General features: G+C 44.7%; 1 protein-coding gene and 1 non-coding gene across 2 annotated transcripts in view; both read left to right on the forward strand.

Moving 5' to 3' along the window:
- LOC139338738 (double-stranded RNA-specific editase B2-like) overlaps positions 1-13,494 on the forward strand; it is a 25,448-nt gene extending 11,954 nt beyond the window's left edge. The window contains exons 2-8 of the mRNA XM_070973990.1: positions 3,679-3,765; positions 4,399-5,339; positions 9,020-9,137; positions 10,820-10,988; positions 11,671-11,837; positions 12,643-12,796; positions 13,275-13,494. Coding sequence (XP_070830091.1) covers positions 3,679-3,765; positions 4,399-5,339; positions 9,020-9,137; positions 10,820-10,988; positions 11,671-11,837; positions 12,643-12,796; positions 13,275-13,494 — 1,856 coding nt within the window. The remainder of the gene's footprint in view (positions 1-3,678; positions 3,766-4,398; positions 5,340-9,019; positions 9,138-10,819; positions 10,989-11,670; positions 11,838-12,642; positions 12,797-13,274) is intronic.
- On the forward strand, positions 170-251 carry trnas-uga (transfer RNA serine (anticodon UGA)). Its single transcript has one exon. It is a non-coding gene; the product is annotated as a tRNA-Ser (tRNA).
- Positions 13,495-16,334: the final 2,840 nt, after the last annotated feature.

The following is a 16,334-nucleotide window of genomic DNA, read 5'->3' on the forward strand; positions in this document are numbered from 1 at the left end:
TGATCTTCTGTTAAAGGACGGTCTTGATTAATGATTCATTGCTCAGCGATCTGTCTGCAGTTTTCTTGGCCTGTGCCGTGATATGAAACGAGCTATTGATCCACGAGTATTTAGCCGTCTCTGTTGGCTGACACGTCCTGGAGTGGCAGCCGATCCATGGCTGAAAACAGCTGTGATGGCCGAGTGGTTAAGGCGTTGGACTTGAAATCCAATGGGGTCTCCCTGCGCAGGTTCAAACCCTGCTCACAGCGACAGACACACAATGCTTCTTAGCACAATGTCTACACTTTGAAGTGTTGTTGAACTGAATGCATTCATTCAGCTACAGACTGGCAATGCAGTCATGTTAAAGATGTGGACAGTTATGTAGTCGGAGAGTGTGACTTGTCCACCATATTGTTAGAAATCATAACTATTGACACTCAGTCGGTTTACACAATGTGTATTTTCTTCATTTGTGCAAAGTTGACTGATAGACTCTGATAGAAATGACACACTTATCTAAAGGCTTTCCTCTCACCTGTGCAGAGAAGCAGCAGCTGCATTTCATCTCTAAATTGCTTCACAAATCCATTCGCTTGTGAAGAAGATTACAGGTAGATTAAGCAAATCACTCGTCATGCTGCAGCCTGGCGAAGCTCTACTTAAACCAAGTGCGAAGTCCAATACTGCAATTCACAAATGGGTGAGTTAATGAAGTGCTGCTTGAATGAGACAGTGTCGAAATAGAGTGAGAGACGAATGAAAGAGTGAAAATGACAAAGCGTGGGAAGGCGTGAGGGCAACAGGAAGACAAACACGGTTATTATCTTCTTCATCCCCCAAAAATGGCCCCATTAGCTGTGATGATGCGGGTCGTTAAAACATCTCCACCTGCCTTCAGAAGCTCAGACTCACATCATTACATCTGCATCTCATCTCACAGCTCTCGCTCATATCAACCCACCACTTAATGGCATCACACACCTAATATAACTGCGAGGTGAAAGGTTAATGCACAATAGTTTAGTGCATTAGTTCATTATTCTAATGACTTGAGTTTGCATTGCGGTGGCCTCCAGAATCACCAGTCACCAGGGGTAAAAATGGGCCACACGGGCAGTAAAATTACCCACCAGGAAGTCAAGACCTGCATAATTTATCTTGTAGTGATTGTTTCAGAAGTGAAACAACTTATTTGATACCACTTTGCCTTTTCTCGTGATCTAAGTGATTTTACTGTTTTACAGTTTCAGTGAGAGTCTTCAGAACTTGATGAGCTCCACAGCTTTCCTCAGAGCGCAGCTGATGTTGTTTTATCTGCATATTTTAAAGCTTTTTGCTGCTTGTAATCTTTGTCATACTTGAATTTAAGATTGTTTTTCCGTTGAGCTTAAAGCTAGAACAAAAATGAATAGTTTTATCCCAAAATGCCCAAGAATGTGTTTGTCTAAAAACTATTAAACTGGTACCTACAGAAAATTATTCACTTAACAATGAATAATAAAGTGTCTTAAAATGACCCATAATATGTTTTACTTGTAGCAGGCAGGCATTAATATTTCATGCACGGTTAATCATATAAATATAATAACATAACTGCCACTGCAGCCCATATTTCCCTGTGTTTATGTCTGCATGTGGACTGGAGTATATTCCGGCCCACATGCACCGCTAAACAAAAGCTGTTATATGGTGGCACGGCACCAGATAAATCTAAACGGGGATAAATGGGGTCACTGGTTCAGGGGATCAGCAGGTGATCTATTACAGTGTTGGAGCTGCAGGTGTTTCCTGAAGCCACATACCAAAATCAGAAGATGGTAAAGTTATAGCTGCACATACAAAGCAGCTGTTTAATAAGAAAAACGGTGCATCGTTTGTTGTTAAGACCGTCCTTTTGTTTCCATTGTTCTCCTCTGGAGCTGCGGTGGAGGGAACATCCTGGCACTTCTTTAAGTTTTAGTAAGGTCAGTGAACGCAGACGTTACTCTCTCCTGTGCACCGATTCACAGCGGAAAGGCCACACTAATGCCGGGCTCAGACATGTCGACCTGACACTGGCGATATGAGCGTCCTGTGCAGTGTCTGACTTCTGAGTCTACAATTTTTGCCTCATGACGCTTCAGATGTCATAGTCGCTCATATTCCTGATCCTGGAGGTTTGTCTGCTTCCTGATCATCCTTTGCATCATGCAGGAGGTGAAGGACTGGAAACTTATTGGCTGGAGTCTGACATGCCTGTCTTTCCTCAGATCAATCACTTAAAGTACCACAATCTCCTCATTTGACCTTTAGTGAAGATCATAAAGCGAAAACACATATGTTTGTATTTTAGTCCCAGAATTTCACACCTAAAAGCCAATAAAGTTATTAGATCATAGCAGTTGCTGTTATAGCTCCACCAGTACTGGATTTTTGAGGCGGATACTGGTATCAATACTGTAGATATATGACGATTGATTATTACTGATGATATATTGGCAGGGTAAACAGGGTTGCACCACTGGGTGATATTTTGGCCTGTCAGTCGGGCTCTAGTTATTATTTCTGTGAAGCGGAAAATTACGGTATTTTTCTTTATATACCAATCCAAAATCCTCAGAAACCAGTGTTTTCCAAATCCTTCTGTTTATTGATATATTTTATACATATTATATATCTTGATATATATTGGCAAACAGAAGACGACGTTTTGGCCCAGACATCCGTCCTCCACTCTCTGGATATCTGCAGGCCACAATGGAAGCACTGGCTGTTTCCCCCAGAGGACGAGAGCCAATGGGCTTTGAGGTTGTTAATCGTGAAAATCACCTGCGTGAGTCTTCTGCAAAGATCAGTCACCTAAATTACGCTTTCCAGTGAATATTTCTAATCAGCTCCCATAACTCACTAACTGCGTCGCTCTCGGTTGATTGTCCACACGTGATTCAGCAAACCCTTCAACGTCGTCGTTGAACACACGTACTGTTGTTACACAAAACAGCAGTGGATTTATTACATGTTCTTCTAAAAGAAATAAAATATGAAGGAGAGAGGACGTGGGTAAAGACCAAACCCACCAAATCTGGAGAAATGTGATTGTTTGTGACAGAATTTCATTGTAGTCCAACAATCAAAAGGTGGGATATTCTCTTATATATCTAATTGAAAAGCAGCTATCGCACCGGGGACACCTGCTTTTGAGACAACTCACCAAATCAGCTGAAATCTAATGAAAAAGATTGTGCTTGATTCAAAAACTGTGTGACTGGGTTAATAAGACGCAGCTTCTCATTCAGTTCAAGGCCCTCGATGCTTCCTGTCTGAAAACCTCAGTCCTTATCGCCGACACCTTTCAATTACCCCGGCCGCCTCTAAGCCGCCTCTGTTTGTTTTCACTCTGTCTGTTTAGTGGGACGCTAACGGCACCGCCGGCCTCACTCGCCACGTTGGCGCTATCGCCATAAATGTGTTTACCGCAGTCCATTTCATTACTTTTATGGTTGGGAGTGAATATAAAACGATGCAGTACAAGTGCTCAGAGTCATGACTGTAATTGGGCTCATTTCCCAAACACAAAAATATCAGATGAGGTGTTTTTATTTGTAAGTACACGGCAGGGAAATACTGAATCTGTCCGTTTGGGATACATATGATGTTGAGTCACGCTGTGGAGAAAAAGTAATTTTTCCTTGTATTTATGGCGCTGTTTTTCAGGACGGAGCAACATCTTGTCAACCCTCAGCAGTCCTATAAGACACTGGGAAACTGGAGCGTCATCAGCTGACGATGCAGACAATTCAAGTAAAAACATTTTAAGATAATAAATCAGAAATTTCCCGTGTTCTGCTGCGACAGATTACCACGACCATGACAGCACAGGCGCCGAGTGACCAAGATTAGATTAGATTAGATTTGCCACATTTCAGGCTGTTCCAAACTGGTCACCACCAGCAGGTCAGAGATTTACTTACCTGGTGACATATCTCAATGTTTACTACATGGATTAGCCGAACATTTCATCTGATTCCTGTGAGGGCTCATACGGTCAACAGGGTTTCTGATGGACTTTTCAAAAGCGGCTGTGTATGTATGCGTCAGACAAAGACCGCAGGCAGGAAAAGAAAAACATGTTCTCGTAGTGAGACTGAAGTGTGAAGTCTCACTGCACCAACACTCACATTTAAATGAGAAAATCCCAAAATAAGGCTTAAGTTTGTCCGAAACAGAAGACGTTCCCATTTTGTGTTTAGTGCTAATTAGCAAAAGATAGCACGATAATACGCTAAGCTAAGGTGGTGAACACGGTTAACATTTATGCCAACTTAGCAGCAGCATGTCATTGTGAGCATGTTAGCATGCTGATGTTAGCATTTAGCTAAAGCAGTCTGAGAGCACTCGCATGGCTGTGTTACCGTGTTTTTGATCTGTCGACAGGTACCAGCAGTTTGGAGAATCAGGATGATAAAAGCCAGCCGGACTGTGACCTCCTCCGGAAATATCACCCATCTACTTTTTGTACAACGTTCCCCGTACATGGACCAAGAGCTCTGAAGAGGAAGCAGCCGTTGGTGGATGGAAAAGACCGGCTGCTCTACCGAAGCCACTTCACATGTAAAAGAGCGGCCTGGGCCGTCACTCAGAAGAACGCACTGGTGCAGCTGAACGAGTTACGACCTGGTCTGCGATATGAGATCGTGTCAAAGACCGGCCCGCTGCATGCTCCAGTGTTTTCTGTAGGCGTGGAGGTAAATGGTTTCCGCTTCGAGGGCCGAGGACCCACAAAAAAGCAGGCTAAGATGAGGGCCGCGGAACTGGCTCTCCGGTCGTTCATCCAGTTCCCGAACGCCTCGCAGGCTCACGCCGCCATGGGGAACTTCACCGGCAGTCCCACAGATTTTACAGCAGATAAACCGGACGTCCCTGACACATTCCTCAAAGAGTTTGAGCCCTCGCTGCGTGAAAACTGTGACCTCCTGCACTGCAACGCAGCCAAAAATGAGGTTTTCTCCAGCATTTACAACCACAGACGACTTGTCCGGCTCACGCTGGACTTGGTCTCCTCAACAAACCCAAAACGACGCGCCCTTAGCGCCTCGCTGTTAGAGCACCTGAGCCCTGTGGTGCTGCTCAATGAGCTGCGACCGGGACTCAGGTACATGTGCCTGACAGAGAGAGTTCATGGCAGGCCAATGAGGAGCTTTGTCATGGTGGTTAGGCTGGAGGGGAGGGTGTTTGAAGGGTGTGGGCACAGTAAGAGGCTGGCCAAGGCCCAGGCAGCAGCAGCCGCCCTGCAGTCTATTTACAACATAAGTCTGGGACCAGAGAGGAAGCTCGTGGGCCTCCAGGGCAGCAGAGCCAAAAATCAGCTACCTCAGGTGAGTAGGTCAGTCTTTTGTTGATTTAAAGATGTCTTCTGATTGGAGAATAGGCAGACTGACTTTGGCATGAGCGGATTTTTAGGGGCTTCATGGTGAGAAAGATCAGCTGGGGGCAGACACTGATGGCTTATGACCAAATACCTGAAAAATGGATTCACCCACAGCTGACACAATTCTCAATAAAACACTTCAATAATGAACATTTTTGATTTCATCATAAACATACAGCGTTGGTTTACTCCATTTAAACTGTAAAAAAAAAAGGTATTTACCTCCTCAGACTCAGCGCTCAGTAAACGTCCTTCACATAATAAAGACGTTTCCTGACGGAGACGTCTGCGGTGACGCATCGGCTTCAAGCGGCGACACTGAATTCGCCCTTTATCTCTTTAGCTTTCGCCGCTCTTCTAAATGGTCTGGATAAATGGGTCCGAGGTGCGTCGTATGCGACCAAATGGAGTGAACCGCACATCAGCATGGCCATCATGTCCTGAGGCCCGAGAGCCGGATGGCGTCCTGTACGCTCGTCTGTAGCATCTAAACAACTTCATTATGTCTCTGAGCCTCCGGGAATTGTCCTCCACGTCTTTTGCTGTCGTGCTTTATGAACACAAGAAGATTTGTCTCCCAAGATCGGCTCCGCAGAGCTGAAGGGGGTGACTGAGCTGGTAATACAGAACCACGCCGGCGTCCAAATATGCAAAGGAACAGACGGACATGTCGATACTTTATTAAACCCTGCGGGGGATTCGATGAGGATCCATAGACAGGAGGACACAACAACAACGTTTTGGATGAAAAAAACCATTTGGATGCTCTAAATGGTGATTTTAGGCTGATAAGAGCAAAACGTAACAATGTGCAGAAGCCTCCATCCTCCTCTTTGTCTCGATTTCTTCACATCCTCCCCAACTGATCATTTAGCATCGTCTCCCCTTCAATGTGAACGGTCTGTCAGGCGGCGTGACGCATTAATGAACATTATTACAGCACATTAGGGATGAAGGAGGAGCGGCAGCAGACCAAGGAGATTGAGGTGGAGCGAGAAGGCGGTGTGAAGAGCATAATAATCTGACAGATAATTGTTTAACACACTCATTACACACGACCTTGTGCCTCCGTCATCCCGAGAACGTTCAGCTACGGAGTTTCGCTCTGAAACGTCTGATCTTACAAAGCCAGAGACGTTTAACATGCAGACAGTCAGGCGCCGAGGTCGTGCCCGTGCTTCTGAGAGTTTGGGGAGACTTCAGGTATCCTGACCAGTTTTATAATCTAACGTACGGTGTGAAGGATCGACAGAGCTGGAAAGAAGAGGCGCTGCTCTTCATCAGCCTGACAAACATCTGATCAGTTTTCACACTCTGCTCCAGGATCAGCTGCTCATGCTGTTGTCGTGTTGGTATTCATGCCTTCAGCCCCATTCTGATGGATTAACGTGAAACTGACTTGTCGTTTCGGGTAGGGATGCACTGCTGCGACGCTGAGGCGAAGACGCCGTGTGAGAAAAGTCAAACCTGTCAAGCCGAATCAGAACATACACACATGAAACATGACGTTATTCATTGCGACGCTGCAAACAGGAGCTGCTAACAGCTCGTTCAGGATGCTTTTACTGCTGCCAAAATGCAAACAAACCTGTGATTTAAAACAAAAAGACCAGCACGCAGGTGACAGGACAACAGCACGTGATGATTTCAGCCATCTTAACCCTAACAGGACTGTGTCTTGGTGGAAAAAACTTGCTCCAGATGGGATTTAAATGACAGGAGGGCCAGTGAGTTCACATAAAACCGGAGGTAACTGCAGCTGTAAGCATTACTGGGCCGGGGGTGAAACACACATATGTCCCCCAGTGAGGGATTAAAATCACCGACCAGCACAGGTAATGTTAAAATCACCTCACCTCCCTTAGAGAAGTAAATCCAGTCCAAATGGGGCTTTATGTGTGTTTCTAACATTAAAACCAGCCAGCCAATGGGAGCGCAGCAAGGTCATCAAATAGTCACGTCACTCTTTTGTTGTAGCACGAGAACAGGAAGTGAGTTTCTGCACAGGAAACAGGACAACACACACTGAAAATGCCTGTTTTGAGTCGTTTACGGTCGCTCAAATTGATCAAACCGAGAAAGCACGAGGAGCTTTTATCTTCTGTCTTCGTGCCACGTTTTACCCGTTAACCCACGCCGCCACAGCTCCTTTGAAATCAGCTTCAGCTTTATCCCTCGCGTAATTGAAGCTGCATAAAAGATGAACAAGTCTTTTTTCCTGACGGGGACGATCGTGTCAGAGCGTGCAGTACGTTGTTGAAGCTTTGGACCGTCAGTGGGAGTCCAGCTTACCCCCCATCACGTCCACATTTATGGAACATGAATTATTTGCAGCCGCTACTGGCCTCAATTCAGAACGTCAAACATTTCATCTTCTCCTCCAAACTGAGGAAAGACACTGATTGGCTGAGAAGTCCAAAGGGTCACTGGTCCTCCTCCAGTTAAATCTGCCCACTGATGTTTGTTTTGCTCTTCTTAGCATTTCATTGAACTTTGCTGCTTTTAGAAACTAACTGTAACTTTGTGATGTCTGCCAAAGGAGCAACAGTCCTCTCAAAATATGATTAGCCATATTTGGACAGGCAGGAGTGGGACACCTGTTCCTGCAAAGAGTTTCGGACAGCACTGACCGGCTGTCAGAGGTCTTTGGCGAGCTCGTGTTCGTGGTCCTGGCGAGTGTCACGGCTGCTGGTGCATCTCTTTTTACTGGCTGCTGTCTGCGAACAGACACAAGTCACAACGTCGTCAGCTTTAAATATAGATTGAACAGAGTGTGTTCAGTTTGTCCCGACAACATTTCATGTATTGAAACATAAAAAAACAGTTTTTATTCAATAGAGAAGAGATGGTATAGGAAGATATTAGCTTTGCTTTCTTTGGCATTTGCAAATATTGAGTTAAAATAGTTATGATAAACCTTTAAAGCACTTTTGTTTTTGATGCTAAAGAAGAAAACTGTTCTTATGTGGATTTATGGGACTGAGCGCATCGTAAAGTACACAGAAAAGATTTCTTATAAAGGCAGCAAGAAGACTCTGTTTTATCCCTTGATTTACAATTAATTTCATTGATTTACAATTTAATCTTTGCTGACCCACAAAGAGCATGCTGAGTTAGAGGTTAAAGAAACAAATGTGCAGCAGGTCAGTGGTTATGGAAGGAGGCAGCAAACAAGCCAGAGCAGGGACTGCAGGTGAAGGGGGCAGGTTCAGGTGTTCTGAGAACAGCAGGAAGTTAGTTTTTGTTGAGTTTGGCGGCTGATTTGACCTCTTATTAAGAGCCGGCAGGTGGAGCTGCAGCAGTGGCTGTGACACACAGCAGTTCAGGCGCTTTAAAACCCTTAGTGACCTGCAGTTAGCGTCAAAATCACCAAAATGTATAAAGACTAATGAAAACATGCATGCTCAAATAACTGCATGACAACAGTTTGCTTCCTTGTGTTTGGGACAGCCCTGGTCTAAAAACCCCCAACCACAGTTAGAGGAATAATAAAAACACCTCATGATGAGCAGGAAACTTAGAGAGAGGTCAGATGAGGAGGAGAAAAGACAGAGAAAGACTTTTTTTTTTTTTTTAAAGACATGTTCAGCACTTTCAACGCCGTTTCTGCCTTTTCTTCTTCCGCAGTTCTTCGCAGAGTCAATCTTCCACTTGGTGAGAGAGAAATACACAGAGCTGACAGACAGCTGTTTCTCTACCTCGCACGGCCGTCACAAGGTCCTGGCAGGGATCGTAATGACCACAGGTGAGCGGTGGACACGTGACACGATGGCGATCAGGTCCGTCAGTGGACAACAGAAACATCTGTCCAAAATGACCAGACGGCCCATTCAACATCTCTCCAAAACAGTTCACTGCATTAGCTCAGGTGTTATTCCCTTTAATGGTATTAGCTTAAAAACACAAACAATAGCAGCTAATTATTGATCTATTTGTAGTTATTTAACAACTCCCTGGCACACGGTCAAGCAGCACTAACCAAACATAAACCAACCTGTAGGCCGCCATGGTTTTGAGAAATCTGCACTTCAGCAAGTGTTTTTTTTTTTAAATCTACATTTTACTGAGCTAAAACATGTGAACAAGAGGCCCAAATGTAGAGGAAATGTCTGCTTTGCAAACATATCTGTGTACGTGTGGACAAGGACTAAATGTAGGGCTGCAAATTCATACGTGTTTTCATCCACTGAAGTCATGTGAATACTAGGAGCTGGTTGGACACAAACGCGCCTCCAGATGAAGGATAATGCTCCTCTATAACTGCTGGATGTGTAACGAAGCAACTGTTAGCTAACAACTTTTAAAGGTGACGATATTTTAATGTTTGCCATTTGTCTCTGCTGCCCTGAAGTGGACAAAAATGTGCATAAAAACAGGATGAAAACCAACTTAGTGTCAGAAAACATCGAGACCCACAATGTGACTGTTGTTACGACCCACCAATCAGAATGCAGCATCAAATGGCGGCGAGTACCCTGGCGAGCTAGCATAATGCTAATGCTTGAAAACATATTGAGCTCAGCTGAGTGCAGTTCGTCACTGTGGGCAAAAGCTCACCAAGAAAAGTTCCCTTCACAGACGGATCCCGTCACAGGCGCGTTGTGTTAATTCATTTGAATGCATGCAGTGACCATGAAGGCAAACTGAGGCTCGTCGTCATGCCGTTCATCCACCGCCATCAGCTCATGTTGAGAGGATCTGTCCTCATCCGTTACATCTTTAACTTAAAGAAACAAGAAACAAAAGTACTGCGTTTTGGTTTTTTTTGTATGACTCCATGAACTGTAATCTGACATCTTAAAAGACCAAAATACTGTGCTGTTTCCAGTGATATCCAATCCTTGTTGTATCCTTCATATTTAGACAAAGACACTTGATTCCTCTTCATTTTTCCGCCATGTTTAATCCTGTATGGGATCCATTATGACACGTCCTGTCTACAACTGAGAACATTAGATGATCTATCCCCTGAGTCTGGACGTATCTTCTGACTTTATGAGGTGAAATTCAAAGAAAAAGACGGTAGCTCACCGTCCACACTGGCTTTTTCTGCCAAAGCAGTCAGTGCAGGAGCATCTGAGTCAATTCAAACAAACAAGTTACCTCAGATTACCCTGCGGATCCAGAGGGGAGACATCTTTACCGTCCTGTGAATCTTTGATGAGGGTGGAGTGATTGTTCAGTCATACACTTTTCATCAGCCCGTCTCAGCTCGTTAACGTTCGGGTTATGACAGGACGCCGAGGTGCAGCGGAGTGAAGAGGAAACGCCTTGTTTTCCTGTTCTGAGAGTCAAATTAGGCGTCTTGTTTGAGCTGCATCATGTTGAACGTCTTGTTCCATCAGAGAGCCGATCGTTTGCTCAACAAGTCACCAAAAATCACTTATAGATATTTGTAGTTCTATAAATCCTCCACGTCTCTCTCAGGATTTGACCTCAGATCAGCCCACGTTGTGTCTCTGGCCACTGGGACCAAGTGTCTGGACTCGGACAACGTGAGCGACCACGGCGATATGCTCAGCGACTGCCACGCTGAAGTCGTCAGCCGGAGGGCGCTGGTTCGATTCCTGTACGCTCAGCTGGAGCTGCTGCTCAGGTACGATCCTCATTAAAGATCTGCTTCTCTGGTTTTCTTTGTTGTCCCTTCTTGGTGGAGAAGTTGGCTTCAGGTTTGTTTTTAAGGGCCATCATATAAAGTACAAAGCTGACGTTCTGTATTTCTCGTATTGTCCACAAATCCTACTTTAAAAAAAAAAAAAAAGATGACATAAATCCTTAAAAACACCTCACAGATACACATTTTACTTTTAAACGTCTCACTAACAGAAACAGCTGCTCACTGTAGTTTTTATCACTCAAACGGGAGAAAATAGAGCGTTTGTTGGGGACTATTTTCAGCGGCGGATGAATCCACATTTGGTGCTGTAGTGAGTGTTTTTTTGCACCAGGACTGTGTGTGTGTGTGTGTGTGTGTGTGTGTGTGTGTGTGTGTGTGTGTGTGTGTGTGTGTGTGTGTGTGTGTGTGTGTGTGTGACTGAGTCAGAATAAACTACAGTGTGTGTGTTCATGGTGATGTCAGCCAGAGCAACAGTGAGGCCCACTGGTGTGTTTTTAATGGTTTTTGGACAAAGATGGAGCTCCGTGACGCGGGTGTCTTCTTCTATCAATAAATACAAACTGATCACTTACAAATAAATCATTATCACCACCACAGGGATCGGCAAAGTGTCCTTCACTCTGTCTCTGTCTCATGTTGGACTTGTCTTTCCTCTCTGAAGTCAGCCAGCAGACTGCGAGGAACAATCCATCTTCATACCACATAAAGGCGGCGGCGGCGGCGGCGCCATCTTCCAGCTGCGGCACGGCGTCCTCTTCCACATGTACGTCAGCTCGTCCCCGTGCGGAGACGCTCGACTCAACTGCCCGTACGAGACCACAGCTGCATGTGAGGCCAACACATTCAGATGATGGTGATGATGAGGAGGATGACTCTTGTCATTTTGGATTCTGGTGTCGTAAATACGTCGAGAAATCTGACATTTCGGCTTCTTTTTGTGTTATTGTCAATACAGTACGAACTTTTTGTAGATACATACTGTGATAATCTATTTGCCCTGCAAGTGTTTGTATTCTGTTCTTAGCGGCTGCACAAACCCACTAACCTTCAGGCAGTTTCATTTATTTTTAAAGGTAAAATCCATCATAAAACACTTTAGCTCAGTGAAAACATTAATTAATAAATACCAGAACTTCTGGCATCATTAAGCAGCTTATCTGTGTTTCTTCTTCATGTAGGTGAATAAAATGTCATCACTGCTGGTTCATTTTCTGCAGCTGCTTTGGGGCTTGATGCAGAAAATGTATGTAAAACATCCACAGTGAGCATCAGGTCCAGGACAGGTTGGGAAGGGTTTAAAGAGGAAGAGGAAAGGCCTCATCAAGGCATTTTTGGTGTTCGTGTGCAGGTTTTTGTTGGAATTATTTGTGCCTGACACGAACACAGTGACAGAAGTTCTTTAAAATGACAACCATGCTCGCAACTCTGCTTCATGCGTTGAGCCAAATGTTAACGTTGGCACACTAACATGCTCATGTTTAGCAGGATTAAAGGGCTGAGGCTGTGCAGATGTTCACTCACACCAGCCAAAGTGAAACTGATGGTGGCGCTGGTTGAACAGTCAGAGGGTTCGTCTTGTGAGGAGCAGCAAGGAAGGGGAGGGTCTGAAGTCTTCTTCTTCTGCTTGTGTCAGATCCCAGCAGGAGGTTCCGCTGTCACCTCAGGGTGAAGGTGGACGGAGGCGAAGGGACGCTGCCGATCACAGCGCGAACAGCCAATCAGAAGTGGGACGGCGTGGCGCCGGGCGGACCTCTTGTCACCATGTCCTGCACTGACAAGATGGCGAAGTGAGTTTCTAATAAGCAACATCAGTTATGATTGATACAAAACCACCAGTTTACAAATGACTTCCTGCTTACACCTTGAGCAGCTTTACTCACTGCGCACTTGGATACTACCATCATTTTAGCTGCTGTCATGTAAAATTTTACCTCCAAAAAAAGGGGTTTGCAATCCACACAACCAATCGAAATGCCCACAAAGTCAATCAAAAAAACAGATTTTGTCTGGATGTGAACTTCATTGACCTAAAAACCAAAACCAGCACCAGTTCACAGCTGCCTCACTGTCTCATCAGCCTCTTTGAGCTGCTGGTACAGGAACTACCCCACCCCTCTTCTCTCCATCCTCTCCACGTCCTCAGTGGGTGTAAACACAGAAAACCTCACATCTGTCACGCAGGTGGTCCATCTGAGGACACTGCAGCTGCGAAAACCTTCTCAGCCGTCAAACTGTCAGTTTTTCTAAGCTTGTTTGTCTCAACAGGTGGAGCGTTGTGGGCCTCCAGGGGGCACTCCTGTCTCACCTGGTGGAGCCGGTTTACCTGCACAGCGTGACGGTGGGGACGCTCAGCCACACGGGTCACCTGGGCAGGGCGATGGCACGCCGCCTCGCGCCCGTCAAGCACCTGCCCCTCCCATACCGACGACAGCAGCTGCTGCTCGGCTGTAGGTCCACACGCAGTGATCCAGTTCTGAATGCTTAAATGGAAATGTACTTTTTACTCCACAACAGTTATGTGACAGCTGTGACACTACACTCCAAATGTATGATTACCATAAAATATGATTCAGTGTTACACATCATACTATGCTAACTTTAATCTGAATGGAGTATTTTTACACTTCAGTTAAAAAACTGAATCTTTCTGCCACCGTTGATAGAAACCAACCCTCAATGGTCTCCACTAGAGGTCAGAGGGTAACAAGGCCAAGAGTCTGAGGGGAATGTTGTCACTTTTAGAAGTATTTGGTCATGAATCAAAGTAGTGGACAGATGAATATTTTGACCTATTTGTGAGCACGATCTGCTCTGAACCCTGTGGCGTCCTCTCTACGTGCACAGGCCTGAGCAGCAGCGACGTCCGGCCAGCAGGGAGGGCGCCGAGCGTCAGCCTGAACTGGAGCTGCGGTGACGGAGGACTGGAGGACATCAGCACCTCCACGGGAAGGAGGCGGGACTCAAGGACGCCGTCACGGCTCTGCAGGCGCTCCATGTTCGTACGCTGGCAGAGGCTGCAGCAGCAGGTGGGTCAGGAGACGCCTCGGTGGGCTCAGGACGGGAGGGGACAGGACAGCTGACTAGTGTAGCATCAGCACTGTGGTTAATTTATTCACAATGTCACATAAAAGGGATAAAAAGCTAAAACAAACAAGACAACAAACAAAACAACAACAAGATGAAGAAATAAGTTGACATGCAGGCTGAGGTCTACCTACTGAACCCATCACAATGTAATGTGAATTAAAATATGCATTTTGGTGAGTGTTGTTCTGGACCAAACGGTCTCAGCTTAAAGTTTGATGTTGGCAGACAGGCTGCTAATTATTTACAAAAGCAACTGGACTCACTGTAAGACAAGCTGCTGCAAATGTCACACCGAGGAGACGATGGCGAAATGTCCAAAGAGGGAGACGACAATGAGCGACAATGAGACAGATAATGACACAGTGTTTTAAAGACAAGGAGAACAAGGAAGGACTACAAATTAAGGACAGACAGGAAGAGGGGACACGTTAAGCTTTGTGTTGTAACATTCATCAGAGACTGATGTGATTGGCCTGATGAGACACGCGTTAAATCAAGCAAACATTGAATATCCTCTCAAAGATGCTGAACGTTTCGTCATTGGTGTGTTTTACCTTCATGCTCAGTGTTACTCGTCACACCTTTTCCTGCATTGACGGGTCAAAATGTCTTCAGTGTGAGACAGCCATTTTCACGGGACGGGTGTATCTCTGAGGAGGAGAACAGATGATTGACAAATGTTATTTTTAGCTGAGAACTCAACCTGACTCCTTAAACACAAATGGACAAACTGTGAGAATCAAAACGTCACCACAAATCTCACGTTGTGTGTTTTTGTTATTTTAATCCAATTGCAAATCACGCTCCTTTCGTCCTCAGTTGAACGGTGCAGAGGCCACTCCGGGGACTTATTCTTCTTCCAAGATGGCTGCCGGGCGCTACCAAAGGGCGATGCAGCAGTTTACGAGCGCTCTCCAGGCTGGAGGGCTGGGATCCTGGCTCAGAAAACCTCCTGAACTGGGTCACTTCAACGTCAGTCCGTGAAAAACTGTGTTAGAGGCTGAATATGAAGGAAGTAGAATGAGGGTTTGCTTTGTGAGTGTGTGGATGAGGTACAAAGAGACAGAGAAGAAGTTTCACCTCCATTTATGAGAAATGACCAACTGTCTGGATTGATTATGCACATCAGTGTTCATTTTGTCAAAAAAGAAAACCATTTTGAAAAGACACCTGAGGATGCACCGTACAGCAGCGTCTGTGTATGCTGACTGATTTGATAACGTATAGGTTAATTCCCCTTTAGTGCTTAATTTAATGCTTGCACAGCTCAAAGTATTTTGTAGATTCAGGACACGTTGGCGATTAGCTTCCCTTGCTAGGTTAACAAATTGTTAAATTTGATGGAGCCGAGCATCTGCTTAGTCTGAAAGACAATTTAGGATTTTTATGACCCATAAACAGACACTAACTCATTTGGCGTACACTTAAAATAAATGTATTCATTTTAGTTCCATGTAAAATGAATAAACGCGGCGTTTCCCAGCTCGCGCTGCCTTAACGATGCAGTTTACCCTTTTTTATAACTGCTGATTTATTAACCAAGCTCTGCTGAGTGAAACATGACGCCAAATTGGGCAGAAGATCTCGGGAATATATAAAAGGTAATAAACATAATAATGAAGCAGGTTGTGACCTTTCCCATAATTCATCACACAGCACAGTGACAGGGGCCCTCACAGGCCAGTAATTTGATTACTACAACTGTAATATACATAATGTTACGAGTTACGAGTAAAAGTCCTGTGTTCAAAATTACTGCAATATGATTATTGATGCATTAATGTGTTTTTCATTTTAATGTTGCAGCTGGTAAAGTTTGGGCTCATTTTGACTGCTTTAGATGCTGCGGGATCATACATTTAAGAGTTGTGTTTTGTTTTATAATAATCTGGCTCTGAAAAATAACTAGCAGTATCTACTGCTGTCAAATAAATGTCGTGGAGTATGAATATAAAGTAGCAGAAAATGGAAATACTCAAGTAAAGTAAAGCCACAAAGATAAAAATGAATTTAAAAGTCTTGTCAAAATTAACACTGATGCAAAAGAGCAAAATACATGAAGAAAAGTAAAAAATCACGCAAAATTTCAGACTTCTTAGTAACGTTAGCCTAAGTAGCATAAAAGCTGCTGAATTGAGCTTTGGAAGCTAATGTTAGCTTTGCTGGCTAGCTTAAACCTTGAAACCACAAAGCTAACTTGCTAGCTCTAACTTTGTATAAGTTAACTTAATAAGGCTA

This window comes from Chaetodon trifascialis, chromosome 11 (assembly GCF_039877785.1).
Source record: "Chaetodon trifascialis isolate fChaTrf1 chromosome 11, fChaTrf1.hap1, whole genome shotgun sequence".
NCBI classification, from domain to species: Eukaryota; Metazoa; Chordata; class Actinopteri; order Chaetodontiformes; family Chaetodontidae; genus Chaetodon; species Chaetodon trifascialis.